Source organism: Crotalus tigris, unplaced genomic scaffold (assembly GCF_016545835.1).
Source record: "Crotalus tigris isolate CLP2741 ecotype Arizona unplaced genomic scaffold, ASM1654583v1 scf7180000024362.2655971311:6658466, whole genome shotgun sequence".
Classification (NCBI taxonomy): domain Eukaryota; kingdom Metazoa; phylum Chordata; class Lepidosauria; order Squamata; family Viperidae; genus Crotalus; species Crotalus tigris.
Window position 1 is genome coordinate 2,597,644 of NW_024100530.1, and position 14,785 is coordinate 2,612,428.

The following is a 14,785-nucleotide window of genomic DNA, read 5'->3' on the forward strand; positions in this document are numbered from 1 at the left end:
GACCAATTTCAGCTGCCCAAGGCCAGGCAGAAGAGTTTTATGGCACTTGAAGCTTAATCTACCAAGGCAATTGGAGACATCTTATAGGAGATTTAATTATATGAATTAAAACTCAAGAGTTCTCAAGTTCGTTTTGCTTCATTCCCCTAGAGAGACTCTAGTTGACACCTTGCACCGGATTGTTCAACTCACTCAGGATGAAGACTGTGTAAGTAAGCACCAGCCTACCTGTTCCTTGTCCTCTCTGATATGGTCAAGATGGATGTTAGCACCTGGAAGATTTCTGCTTTGTTTTCCCCTGATTTTTATTTCAGTCAGTCGAATCTATATCAGTGGCCGAATCACGCCTGAAGCTGAGAACCAGCATTATTCTCGATGGTTTAAGAAGCAGCAGCCATCTTGTGGCCTTGGATATCAGCGGCAATGCCATGGGAGACCTGGGGGCCAAAATACTGGCCAAAGCTTTGTCAGTGAATAAAACTCTCAGGTATGTTGAACTTCCTCTCTATCAGTTGATGAAAGAGTGAGATGGGGAAGACAGAACTTGTTAGAAGAATTCTTGTCTGCCAGAGAGATGGTCAAGCTTTGCCTGTGAAATGTCAAAGTAGAAGGATTGAGGGGCAAGTCTATGTCCCCAAAAGGTGACATCATCTGACTGAACTGGCTGACTTTAGAAACCTGAATAGGGTTGGACTTAGAAACACGGATGGAGCAGAAAACCTCAAGGCTATTGCAGAAGGCCACAAAGATGGTCTTGAGGGAAATACTCAGAAGCTGTTACAGAAACAAGGGTAGAAACATTCCTTAAGCCTTGGGAAAAGAGAAAGTGTAAGGAGGAGACTCCGATGAGTCCTTCTTGGCTTCCAGGGGTGTGAGAGGCAGGGGAGGAAAAACAGCCCAGTTCAAGGCTCTGCTAGTATGGTCTATCTCAATAAAGCTTGGTTCTAGTCTAAATTCTTGTGGGGTTGGTTTCTTGGTCTGGACAACCTTCATAGGTTGACAGTCATCCATCCTAGATTCTAATGTTACAAAAACATCCTAGAAGAAAGTGGCAAAGTATTTTCAGAGAAAGTGGAATAGATATTTATAATGAGGGAAAACTTAGAGGATGCACCCGATGGCTTGACGTCTACACCAATGATATTTTTTCATTAGAAGTTCATCTGTTCATAGGACTCTCATGTGGGATAGAAACAACACAACGTTATATGGATTCCTGGATGTGATTTCAGCTTTGGAAAGGTGCGTATCTTTATCTTTTTTATAGTGGTAGCTATGTGCTAAAAATATAATGCAGAAAATAAAGGACATTTAGCAACTTCAAGTTACCCCTAACTTTTTTCTTACTAGCACCCAAGCATCCAAGATAATATAATAACAAGAATGCCAACATAAACCGGAGAGGCTGGGTCAAATGGCATCTTTTGCAGGATGCAATTTTTATGCAAATGGAATTATTTTTAAACTTGGGTTTGATGATGCTTAATTTGTTTTCAAGTCCTCATAGGCATCATTCCTTAGCAGGATGCAAAGCCGTAAAATTGCCACACAAATAAGTTAAAATTAAATATTTTTATGGGTTATAAGAAAAGGTTGGAATAATCTCATAAATTCATTCCAAAATGTGATCAAGTGATCACAGAGGACGGATGCGGCTGTCAGAACTTGGAAACCTTTTGGCAGCCTGTCGTAACTTTGAACGGTCACTAAGCAACCCGTCGTTTAGCGAGGACTACCTGTGAATCCTGACCCATTTGTTTCCACACCGCATGATAAATCACAATAAAAATTAAAGGAGCTTGATGCTAGATTTAGCACAGAATGCATCTGCTCTCTGGCCTACTTATAAATCTTGTGTGAACTCGGCCATAGTGTGTTGAGGGAGGATAACTGGGATCACACAGCAATTTACACCATAATTTAGCTCTAGAGTTGTCGGAGCCCGACCACTGTTAGAGCTTTACGGGTTTATAGCTTTGTGTCTGGTGCAAATCCAGCCAATTGTGACTTAAAATCCACCATAATGAAGCAGCTGTGTTGTGTTAAGCAACTATTTCATGTTCCTGATAAAGAAGTCTGTAAGCCCCATACAACGTTAAATGTGTTAGTCTTTGAGGTATCATAAGACTGTGTTAGTTTTGCTGAATTAACATGAGCAGACTCCCCAAGGTAAGTGCTGACTTCCATATTTTCTGCCTTAATACATCTTTCTGAAGTTGGGACTAAAAAAACAATCACAAATTAATTAGCATCAAAACACTGAAGCTGTTTCATACATAGCCCTTTTTTCTTGTACATTCCTTAAATAGAAGAAAAAAAGGAGATTTGCCTATTGGCTGGCTGGCTGGTTGGATGGACGGATTCATACAGGTAGTCCTTGACTTACAACAATTCATTTAGTGACTGTATGAAGTTACAACATAATTGAAAAAAGTGACAGGATCGCTTTTCATGCTTACGAATGTTGCGGCCTTCTCTCGTGATCACATGATCAAAATTCAGACCTCTGGTAACTGATTCACCTTTATGACGATGCGGCGTCCTGGGCTCATGTGATCCCCTTTTAAGACCTGACAAGCAAAGTCAATGGGGAAGCTAGATTCATTTAACAATCGTGCTACTAACTTAACAACTGCAGTGAATCACTTAACAGCTGCAGCAAGAAAGTTCGCAAAATGGGGCAAAGCTCACTTAACAGATGTCTCACATAGCAACAGAAATTTTGGGCTCGGTTGTGGTCATAAGTCTAGGAGGTATTCCACTTTTCTTTTCCATTTGAGTGTGCAAGTTGGCTAGAATTAACTAAAGGGTTGAAAATTGGAAGTATATCATTCAGAACTTTGAATAAAAGCCATACTTCTCAATATCGATGGATGTATAGACCTCAGTATTTGAAATGCTTCCCCCCCCCTCCTGTGTACCCCAGTGATGGGGCCAAGCACACCACTGCCACGGACAATGTCCTGAAGAGGTCGTTGTAATTTGGGACAGCTAATGAATATCGTGCCTGTTCCCCAGGAATTTCATCCTCACGAAAATGCCTTTGCCCATGAACGACATTGCGGTGGCTTACCGGAGTCATCCAGAGAAAATGGAGGAAATTGTGCACCAGGTACAAAGGGGGATGGGATGTTGAAAGAGAAAAGGAATAATGTGACCCAAGAAGCAGTCTTGTTCTGCTTGGGAGCCTTTTTTTTGAATGCTCAGATTCCACCAAAGAATTGATGTACAGAATTTATGTAACGGTGCATGTGGTGGGCATACAATACTTATTTTGGGTAAGTGTAGTAGTTTGTTTAAGTGAAAGGAAAAGGGCATATCTATACCTTGTGTATGTGACATGTGTGTATGTGTGCTACAGATACAGTCTTACCTTGCAAGAAATCAGATTCAAGTGAACCTGCTTAAGGAGAAAGGCCAGCTCCAGCTAGACAGTCAACCCAGCTCTTCTGAACAGGTGGGAATACCTGGAACCCTTCTACCTTTGTTGTTTTGTATGGAGCTTGCCTACGTCTATTAGCAAAGGCAAAAGCTGTTGCTTAAGATCAATAGGTCAAATTGCATATAGGTTGAATGGGAATGTTGAGAGTTGATGTGTATAGGAACAGTCACTGTATTCAGACTAAAATAAATGAAAAATGGTTGCAGGATTTGCTATGGCTAGTCTAAAGAAAAAGAGGACTAGGGGTGACATGATAGCAGTATTCCAGTATTTGAGGGGCTGCCACAAAAAAGAGGGGGTCAACTTATTTTCCAAAGCAACAGAGGGCAGGGCAAGAAACAATGGAATAATCAAGGAGAGAAGCAACCTAGAACTAAGGAGAAACTACTCACTAACAGTGAGATCAATTAAGCAGTGGAACAGAAGTTGTGGATTCTTCATCGCTGGAGGTTTTCAAGAAGAGATTGGACAGCCATTTGTCTGAAATGGTATAGGGTTTCCTGCCTGAGCAGGGAACTGGACTAGAAGATCTCCAAGGTCCCTTCCAGCAATATTCTGAATTGAGTTGAAATTCAGCAATCTACAAGATGTTGCCCGGAGAAGGCTGATCTAAAGACTATGAGCTGTTCCTAAGGGGTCCATGAAGTCTGCCAGCCATAAGAATCAAATCATAGAGCAAATCAACGTGTTGAAGTGCTTCACAGTTGTTGTCTTCCAGGATTTAGAACAACACCGTGAGCTTATTTTTACGATCCAGAGCAGATGGGGACACCAAAGTTCAAGAACATTTCTGAGTCCATGTTTGGGGGCAATCTCTTCAACGAAATATGCCCCCTTATTCTCAGTCTGCAAGCCTCCACAGTGGCAGACCTCCAATTCAAACTGGGATGCTGGTACAAATTAAATGTTATAATCTGCAACAAGGGGGAAGGTGCTATTTATATTTTGCCAAATGCTAGACTGTTCTGGAATCGGAAATGTGACAATGTCTCTTGGTAAATGTCTCCCCCACAGAGCATTCAAGATGGGAAATAGTCGATGCTTTGTTGGGATGTGAATTTACCTAAGAACACCAGATTCTGATGCTGACCCTGGCTTGCCTAGAGCCACAAAATCAACCAATAGACATAACTGTCTCACTATGAATTCAACCCAATGGGGCACCCAGTTTTACAATATTCAGCAGCAGAGTTCCCCTTGAATTCTGACTAGTGTGTGATATTGAAAGTGTAAAGGTACTGAAGGAGATGGAAAATTTGAAAATCACATTAAAACAACTTCCCTTTTTCCATCCATTTTCTCTTTAAATCAGGAATATAGAAGGCTGGACAATTCAGCTTCTCTCAGCATTAGCCAAAGACTCCAAGATCCTCCATTAGGCTACAGGTCCCTCAGTAGTGGTAAACAATCATCAAAGGATCTCCTCTTTTCATTTTTAAAGACTTTTAAGCAATACTTTCCCCGTGTAGAATGCCTACTCAGAGCAGCTGAGAAGTTCTGGAAGTTGAAATCCAGTACACCTGGGGGGATCAGTGTACAATACCTGACAGAAGAGAATATTTATAGCTCTGGGTTGAACTATGGGGTCCTTGGTGCTCTCTGAGCCTGGTGGTTTTCTTGCAGACATTTCTTTACCAAACTAAGTAACATCATCAGTGTCTCGAACAATAAACCTGAATGTTATGAGGGACAATGGAATTTATGGTCAAAGGTACAAATCATATAGATTTACAGTAGATTGTTACCTATGCATGTTATACCAATCCAGAAGAAGGCTACAAGCCCTGTTCCAATAAAAGTACTGCAGGTAAAGTACTAAAAAAATTGCTTTTCAGGGATCAGATATCTTTCAGTTTCCCTTTCTACTGCAGACCTATCCTTGCAACATTGTCTGGGAACATCTAATGATCTTGCTTTCGTTGTTAGGCGGTGCAGGATGCTTGTCAGACTGTGCAGAAATACATTGGGCGGCTGAGCTGTGTCCAGGATGTGGAAGTTAAGGCTGATCTACTTTGGGCTGAGGAAGCCATCAAGGATGCCACCCTTTTTATGGATGTGAGTTTTCCCTCCGTTGTGTTCATTGCTTTCCCTTTTGACAGCTTCTCTTGATTTGGAAGGGCAGGTATCACTTTCACTGTGCAGCCTGTTTTGTCCATCATATCAAAGTGGTTTTTCAGAGTTAATTTCAGGATCAGTTGGTTATGTGAATCCAGCCATTGTGATCTGTAGATCAAGACTAGTAGTTTAGGTGGTCCAAACAATAATTCAGCCAACGGTGATGAAGGTGAACCACGCGTAAGAGTTTTGGGTGAACCTATTCTCAGTTTCATTGTAGAGGTCATGCCAGTTGCCCCTGTGCCAGCCTCAAGGATGCCGCTCATGGCGTGACATTCTCATATAAATGACACACCAGTTATGTAATTCATATCATTTGTGCAATACTCTCATAACGCACCTAATCTCACTTTCTCATCCCACTCATGGGTGACAACGTGTAGCAGAAGAGTTAAGATTATGCTGGAATCTTGTGATATCATAAATAACTTTCCTTCAGGTAGGTGTTCCAGTCTTAAATTGTTGGCTTTGTGTGCTGTCTGCTTGTTTAATTCCAATGGGTTTTTTAAAAAACAAGTAAGAAGAACATTTGGTCCAATAAATGTGTTCCTCCAAACTTACCGATGGACAACAACTCCTAGAATTCCTGCCCATCGGCCTGTTAGGAGTTGTAACTGTGATCTGGAGAGCTGAAAGTTCCTCACCCTTGCTGTCATCCTTCAGATGTTGTTGAAGTCCACCTCCTTTCATTGCTAGTCGCAAAGACCATGCTGGTTGCTTGTGAACACTATGCAGATCTCTTTCCGAACAGATTTTGCCCATTTTGTATGAAGCGGGAACAGCTTCCTACTGGAACGGCAAGCTTCAGCACAAACTGGAAAAACTAATTGAGGACGTTTCTCAGACCTACAGCAAGGAGATCCAGGTAAAGCTGGGCTTTGGTGTTGCACTGAGCTGTTGGTGGCAAACATCTTTTCCTGCTTTGATCTTTTGGGAACCTCCTGTAGCCACAGAGAGCCTACGGGGAACTAGATGGGGAGACTTTCTGATTTAGAAGAAGACAACTTCCTTCTGTGTTCTTCATCTAACATTTGTACTGCAAAAGCTAGCATTTGGTGTTGGCCTAGAACTTAATGTCCTGGTAACCTTGCTTTAATTGCTTTTTTTAAAAAAATGAACATATCTACTCCATATGATAGAACAATATGTCCAAGAACATGTCGTTTAGCTTTTGCTATTCTGGTGCCATCTGGTTACGTGGAAATGGAAATACCAAAACTGTCCACTCAGTCCATTTGAAAAGTTCCCAGGGGAGAAGGATTACTGTACTGTGGCAATATCTTTGAGAATTCACAGACTTCTCCCTCTTTCTGATTATGAGAAGCTGAAGTTAAAGGAAAAGTTTGTAACTCGAGGCTGAAATGAGGGGTCCTTGGTGCTCTCTGAGCTTTGTTGTTTTCTTGCAGACATTTCATTACCCAAACTACTAGCACTGATGATGTTACCTAGTTTGGGTAATGAAATTCAGCATCAAGGAAGCTTAATATAAAGTAATTTTTTTATACACTGTCACTATCATGGAAAGCGCAGAATTTAAATAAGAATGTAAACAGGATTTATGATGAGGCAATCAAGATGATCAACAAAAAGAAGCTTTATACTGATGTGGTTATTATTTGCAGAAACATGAGAAAAATGTTGTTCCCTTCTTCTATTGCCCTCCATCTTTCCCAGCATTAGGCCCTTCTCCAGTGAGTCCTTCCTTCTCATTAGGTGGCCAAAGGACTTGAGTTTCAACTTCAGGATCGGGCCTTCTAAAGAGCAGTCAGGGTTGATCTCCTCTAGGACTGACAGGTTTGATCGCCTTGCAGTCCAGGGGACTCGCAGGAATCTTCTCCAGCACCAGAGTTCAAAGGTCTCAATTCTTTGGCACTCAGCCTTTCTTATGGTCCAACTTTCACAGCCATACTTGCAATTGATACTTTGTATCAATTAGACCTATAAATGTAGGATACACACAAAGTACAGGATCATCTCAGCTACTTGCTCCACTGACAACTACTTACAGTGTCTTCTAATTATCCTTGTGCCAAAATATTACTAATGAGGATTGGCTTTCCACAATGACCAGAGGAGGCTAGGAAGATGCTGGATGTTACTAGTGAGGAAAGAGGGAATCAGTTTACCTCAATTCCCAGAAGTGATACTCACTGAGCTTTCCTTATAGGCTGTTGTGCAATCCCAGTTGGACGTTACGCAGAGTTTGCACCCCCAAATCTTGCAGAAAACAGGTTTCTTGGAGCAGCTATTCTGCAACGCATCAGAGACAAACGTCCTGGACCAGTTGATGACTGAGGTGTATGACAAGGTCATGTAAGTAATCCACCGCCTTCGAGCTTTATCAGAAGGGTGAAAAGTAGCTGCATGTGCACTTACATATATGCATATTGATATACACACCCTTGCAGGTTTTGCCTGTAAGCTGTTTTCTCCTTCAGATTTCAGTATGCCTGGTGGCCCAAAATGATTGGGTGGAAGGAGCAAGAGGTCCTTACTTTCTCTTTCCACCCCACAACTTTATGGATACTTGCTCAAGGAGCCTTAAGCGATCATCTCTCTTGGCCTACTCAGCTTCCATATAACAGCATTAGAATAACAGAGTTGGAAGGGACCTGGTAGGTCATCTAGTTCAAACCCCCCACCCCACCCAGCCAAGCAGGAGATCCTACATCATTTCTGACAGATGGCAGTCCAGTCTCTTCTTGAAAGCTTCCAATGATGAAGCTCCCACAACATCGGATGGCAAACTGTTCCATTGGTTGATTGTTCTCACTGTCAGAAGATTTCTCCTTATTTCTAGGTTGAATCTCTCCTTGATCGGTTTCCATCCATTGCTTCTTGTCTAGCCTTCCGGTGCTTTGGAAAATAGGTTGACCCCCTCCTCACTGTGACAGCCCCTCAAATATTGAAAGACTGCTGTCCTGCCTCCCCTGGCCCTTCTCTTCACTAGACTAGCCATGCCCAGTTCCTGCAACCGTTCTTCATATGTTTTAGCCTCCAGTATTTCATTCTTCCTGGCCCACCAAGTCTTCTTCTGCTTGATAGGAAGATCCAGCTATCAATTACTGAGGCCATGACCAATATTATCACTGAGAAGACTTTGGAAGAGTTAACCACCATTCAGGACAGGCTGGTGAGTAGGTTGGCCAACCTGCCAAGACATTAATGGTCCCATAGGAGTTTTGTGTAAAGGCAGTCCTCGACGTACGACCATAATTGAGCCCAAAATTTCTGTTGCTAAGTGAGACATGGGTTAAGGGAGTTTTGTCCCATTTTACCACTTTTCTTGACACAAATGCTTGTGATTCACTGCAGTTGTTGAGTTAGTAACACGGTTGTTAAGTGAATCTGGCTTCCCCGTTGACTTTGTTTGTCGCAAAAGGAGACCACATGACCCCGGGACACGGCGACCATCATAAAAGTGAGCCGGTTGCCAAGCATCCGAATTTTGATCAGTGATCGTGGGGATGCTGAAATGGTCATAGGTGCTTAAAAAAGTAGCCATAAGTCACTTTTTTGTGCCTTTCTAGCTTTGGTCACTAAGTGAACTGTTGTAAGTCGAGGACTACCTGTAGTACTGTTTCCTTTCACCTTTGCACCCTGTCAGCAGGTTCGATCCCCACACTAAACTAGGGAGAACAAAATTTTGCTCTGAGCAAACTGTAAGATTGTACTGTATTTCTTTTGTATACTATAACCCCAGATTTCCACCCTATGTGATCAAGGCAGCTTACAATATAAGTCTTCAGGCAATATTATGCCAAGAAGAAGTAATTTATGCACTCTTAAATTCAGTTCCTGCAAAAGAGAATTCGGTTTTATACCACATTCTTGGGATGGGTTATCATTTCTTTCAATAATATCTTTTATCCTTTTTTTGTTGCCATAATTGGCCTAGGTTGTGAATTGGTTTGGTTTGCTTTGATTTCTAAGACTTTGTCAGTTGTTCCTAATCTGAAAAAGGCCAATGGGAAGAGCCCCTCATATTTTCCATTGAGGTATAGTCAGAATTTCTTCTGAATTAAAAAAAAAAGTGGAAGCAGATGCTTTTCTATGAATAAGAAGAAATGTTTGGCACAGCGCAAAAGAGAAACTGACAAAGCAGAAGTGATGTCAGCCAGTCCAAAATAAAATGATGTGCCGTGTCATTGAAAAACAACAGATATAAAATCTGACTTGATGGAGTATTCTAACCACTGCTTTGAACAATGGCTCACTTCAGCCCCAGCTGAATTCTTCCAAGTGATTCAGACTTTTGCTGAAATATAATTTCTACCAGCCACAGCCAGCCTGGTCAATATTTGGGATGCTGCGAACTTGAATAAAACAACTGCTGGAAAATCTCAGCGGGTGGCAGCATTCAAGTTGACCTTTGTTGATCTTAAAATTTAAGCATGACAGCCCCTCATCATTACTTGGGTGGTGGACTCCTTGGAGATCCAAGGGCTGTTGGCTGAAAAGCCAAAACCGATCCCAGAAGGAGGCAACGTTGCCACCTAGTCGCTAAGAATTGAAAATGACTTGGAGGCACCTGTCAAACCCATCACTACTTAAACCTCTAAGTAAAAACAGTTCCCTTTGTTGGAAAAGAAATAATTTTATTAGAAGTCAAGTGTCAAGCATAGGCAGAACTGAGAATCGCACACCCAGATCCCTAAGTTCAATTTTCCCCTCCCTCAAATACCTCCCCTTACTGACCTGCCCCCATGACCAATCAAATTTAAGCAAGATGTTTTCCGAATGGCCACTTCAAGTGTAGGTTGGTATGCAGCTGCCTTCTTTTCCTAGCCAGGTGACCTTGAAGCAGCATCTCTGGAAGATACAGCAGTTACTTTCTTTCCCCCCCCCCAAGCATCTCCCCTCCCATCCAACCTCGGTAGAGTTAATGGCAGATTGTCACCACATGGTAGCATAGCAAGCATGTGGTGGCAGCTGACAGCAGGTACTTCGCATGCTAGCCTCTCCCTAGCATTTCCTCTCTGTAGGAACTCCTGGTAACCAAGAGGAATCCTACTTCACTTCTAAGCCTTGACGAATTCAGCCAGGCATTTTTGCATGCAAACAACTTCCTTACTCCCTTCACGTTAACCAGACACTTCCCTCTCTTAAAAATGTATTTTCATTTATTCCTTTCAGCATTGGCTTTTCTCATGCCTTGGTTCTGTACATAGCTTGCATCTATGGTGGAGTTTTTAAAGATACTGTTTCTTCTATCCACAGGCAGCTGCCCAATGGAGGCACACTTGCTCTACAAGTCTTCTGCCAACACCTAGTTTAAATGGTAAGACTTGTTCTGTTTGAGTGGAGCGGGCAATCTAGACCTTGACATCGCATTCAGCTCTGCCCATTATTTTCCATGCCAGCATTGCCAGAACTGAATGGCACATTCTGTACTCGACACATCTTTAATGAAAAGGATGCTTTAAAAAAAAAAAGCATGCAAAAGTTTCCCGCAAACAAGAAACTATGAAGAATATCCTGGGAACAACATAATCCCCACCAACTCTATATGGTTGTCCTGGCATCTCTAGTTCTGGGTCATTCATAAGAAATTCCGACCACCAGCCATCAAAATATTGTTCTATTTGTTAGGGAGTTATTTCAGCAAGCCTGAAGCAAGCCAATGGGACCAAACCCATATACCCTGAAAGCCAAAGAAAATTAATCCTGCTCATTTAAATTCATGGGATCTAAATGAACCCTCCCAGATTGATTCTTTTGACTTCAGTGGGACTTAAGCACAATCATTTTTTTCCCTCTGGCTTTGGGGCAAAGTGGTTTAGGATCTATATTCAAAGTGGTTTAGGTACACATTCTGCAGACAGAGAAATTGCCTGATGATGGGTTCCAGCATGATCCCGAAAGCTTGGAAATACAAACCTTTGGTCCCGGTGACTGATCCAGATCGGATCCTGCAACATTATCCTGGGACACGTATATTTACTTTTATTCAAAAAGTAGTTTAATTTCTGGACCCCTCTGAAGATAGACTTCAGTATCGCTTTGCCTCCATGGAAGTCTACTTCTCAACTCTGACTCTGCATTAAGCGGAGAATTCAGGCTGGTCCCTTCCTCAGGGCTCAATCCTGCCTTTACAGGATCCCAACCCCTTTCGCTAGTTTATAGTTTTTCCAAAGAGGGATCTTGGCAACCTCTGACAGATAAGAATCCCAGAGAGATGGAGAGAGAGAAAACATGGACATCAGAGACACCAGTTTATCTCTGGACTTGCTTCTTCCTCCTTACTGGGGCAAGTCAAGCTTCTCCCATCCATTCCCTTCCCCCCAGAGCCTGGTGGCTAAGCACGCCTTGTCAGTTTAGTTGCCTGGACTGGAACAAGCCTTCAGGTGACAAGAGATGTTGCTGTGTGGCAGAGGGGCAGTCTGCTGTCTGCCTGGCAACTCTCCACCAACCTCCCGCCCCCCTTCATCTCCTTTTTCCTCCCCCTCCCTCCCTCCCTGCCTGCCTGCCTGCCTGCCTGCCCTTCCTCTTCTCTCTTCTAGGTTTGTCAGAACTGGCGCTGAAGGTAGGAGCCAGAGATAACGAGATTGGAAGTCCCCAGTCTGAGCTGTCACTCAGCCGTGCCTCCGCGAAGTCACGCCCTGCTTCCACAAAGGATGCTCAGCCTGGGAGTGGGCTGCTGCCTCGCACAGAGCCTGCATCCGCAGCATCCCTTATGGACCTGCCGACTGCGGGGGAGAAATTGGAGCATTACACCCGAGACAGGCCCAGGCCAAACCGCAGGAACAGGCAGCCTCCCAGCAAGACGAATGTAAGAGCTTTCCTACCCGGAGTGGTGGTGGTGGTGGTGGTGTGCTGGGGTGGGGGGGGGGGAAGAGGGCTATATTTTTATTTACGTTTGGGGTGGTGCTTGTGCTCTGCGTGGGGGTGAGGTGAGCAGATCATCGGCCAGGTGTTTATTGCAGCAGCCACCCTGGAAAAGGAGAAGGAACTGAAGCAGCAGCTGTTTGATTATGCGCCTTGTCAGCTGGGCCAATGGTCATCGCTGCGCAGAGGACAAGCTAGTAAAATATCTGAGTCAATGCTGCTTTAGGGAGGCAGGATGGCTGGCATCTTGGCTGCCTGTGTTTATTTACTAGTTATGGGAATTCGTGGCGGTGATTCCTGATCTGCAACAACTGCAGGCTTGGGAGGGAGGGGGGAAGGATCCCAGCCCATTTACATGCATGTGCCCGCTTCCTTGTCATATGTTGATGACTATCACGCTCCCATTTATGGAAGAATGAAGCTCTAGGAGTCTCATTTCTTGTGTCTTCCTGGAAAGCTACTCCCACCTTATCGTAGGATTGCTATATGATTGCATTCTGCATTATTATTGTTATTATTAAAAACTGGCTTCTATTATTTATATCTCCTAAACCAATTGCTTGATCTGTGGATCTGTGGAAGGTCAGGTCTTTCCTGTTTGAACGTTTGGGGCCGTTGACTTGATTCGGTTTCTCAGGTGAAGGAAGATGAGATCAGCGTCCCTAGCTGGGTGTCCTTTTGTCAGAAATGGACCGTTGATGGAATGATCATTAAGCCCTGGTTTACGGTGGGGAAATAAGTTCTTGGTGCAGACAAGCTGTAGAACTGAGATCCGGGGAGGAAAATCCAATATTTAGATAGGGTGTGAGAGAAATGGCACATGTCATATATACTCAGATTTATATCTCCAGAAATAGAATGTCTCCAGTTTTAATAAGGTGGGACTTGGTACCCAGGAAAACATAAAGCCTCTTTTTTATTATTATTGCAAAAGACTGTGGCCTTGAAGGCAAGGCTCCAGATCTTTTTTGATCCCGCCTCTTATTCTCAGTCCAGTTGCAAATGACCAGTGCTGGAGGGGGAGGGGGGAGAGAAGGAAAGAACTTATTAATTATCCAATTAGAGTATAATTATTGATTACCACTAGAAATCTGTAGACTATAAGTTGAACTTTGGAGCGTAGGGTCTGCGGATCATCCTGGATTCAAAGGGACATCCATAAAAAAAAAACTGACAGTGGGAAATGAAGACGGAAGACAACAAAATACATGGTTTATTTTTCTCTGCTATGGATACCTCTCCCCTGCCATCAATATTTCAGGATCTCTTCTAAGATCTATCCCAGAAGCAATGCAGGAGTGAGCAGAAAAGGGTGTATTACAAATCCTCAGCTAATTTTCTTCCAGTGCTCCAGTTTTTTTAGCACTTTTCAGAGTAACACTTTTTTTTTTTTTTTACTCCAATAAGATGCAGATGTGCTGAAATATTCAACAACCTACTGCGCCCTAAAAGATAAGAAATTAGCATTTGGGGCTCCATAAAGCTCTTTAAAAACCCCAATGGATGCCTTCAAAACATAAGCAATAATACTGAGGATGAGTGTTATTATTTTTGTCTTTTACCTTCCTTATGGATCTGATTTGCATTTTTCATGTTAGAGTTTATGTCAGTGGGCTTTTGACTGAGTGGACAAATCCAGTTAATGAATTAATAACACGATATTTGCAATCCTACCCACCCACTCTTACCAAATCACCTTACCCAGATTTATAGCAGAATTTCTGAGCTCTTTCTAATATGCTAGGAAGCAAAATAGACCTCCACTAGACTTACTATAGCATGTTGTTTAACTTAACAATTTAACTGCCTCCCCAACATACACTACTCCAAATTTAAAAACAATGACCATTAAAATACAGACAACTGCAATAACATCTTTTTAGTTGGTGTCCCTAACATGACCATGTCTCCTATGCCATTAAAAGACTGATTTTAAAAAAAGAATCCCTTCTTCAAAAAAATAAAAGAGTTGTCTAGACCTGTATTAGGTCATCTGCTTGAGATTGGTTGACCTTAATTACTTCTAAGCAAGCATGCAAGGGATGCTAGTAAAGTGTCTTGGATCTGCTGTGTATATGTCATGTCTAGTCATGTCTTAAGAGTTTCATCCCAATTGTTGACAAATTCCAGTATAAGCAACTACTGACTTTTGAAGAATTGACTTGTGTTTGGACTGCATATGTGTACAAAATGCACTTATTGTATTATTTCTACATGGTTACTGTTAAGCAAAGGGATGGGCAGCTTTCAGGATCTACTTAGCTTTTCGCTAGAACCCCAAGATTCACCCATTAGAATCCCACGTCCATTAACCAGAATGCAATATGCCGGTTTAACGTATTTCCTGTCTATGGTTGGCATTGGATAGATGTATATGTATTCAAATGTAGAATACATGCA

General features: G+C 42.6%; 1 protein-coding gene across 1 annotated transcript in view; it reads left to right on the forward strand.

The window, feature by feature from the left end:
• CARMIL2 (capping protein regulator and myosin 1 linker 2) overlaps positions 1-14,785 on the forward strand; it is a 57,025-nt gene that overhangs the window by 24,222 nt on the left and 18,018 nt on the right. Inside the window, exons 20-30 of the mRNA XM_039327489.1 lie at positions 151-208; positions 315-487; positions 1,174-1,242; positions 3,019-3,112; positions 3,362-3,457; positions 5,369-5,497; positions 6,309-6,422; positions 7,725-7,870; positions 8,603-8,690; positions 10,778-10,838; positions 12,061-12,329. Of these exons, the coding sequence (XP_039183423.1) occupies positions 151-208; positions 315-487; positions 1,174-1,242; positions 3,019-3,112; positions 3,362-3,457; positions 5,369-5,497; positions 6,309-6,422; positions 7,725-7,870; positions 8,603-8,690; positions 10,778-10,838; positions 12,061-12,329 (1,297 nt within the window). The remainder of the gene's footprint in view (positions 1-150; positions 209-314; positions 488-1,173; positions 1,243-3,018; positions 3,113-3,361; positions 3,458-5,368; positions 5,498-6,308; positions 6,423-7,724; positions 7,871-8,602; positions 8,691-10,777; positions 10,839-12,060; positions 12,330-14,785) is intronic.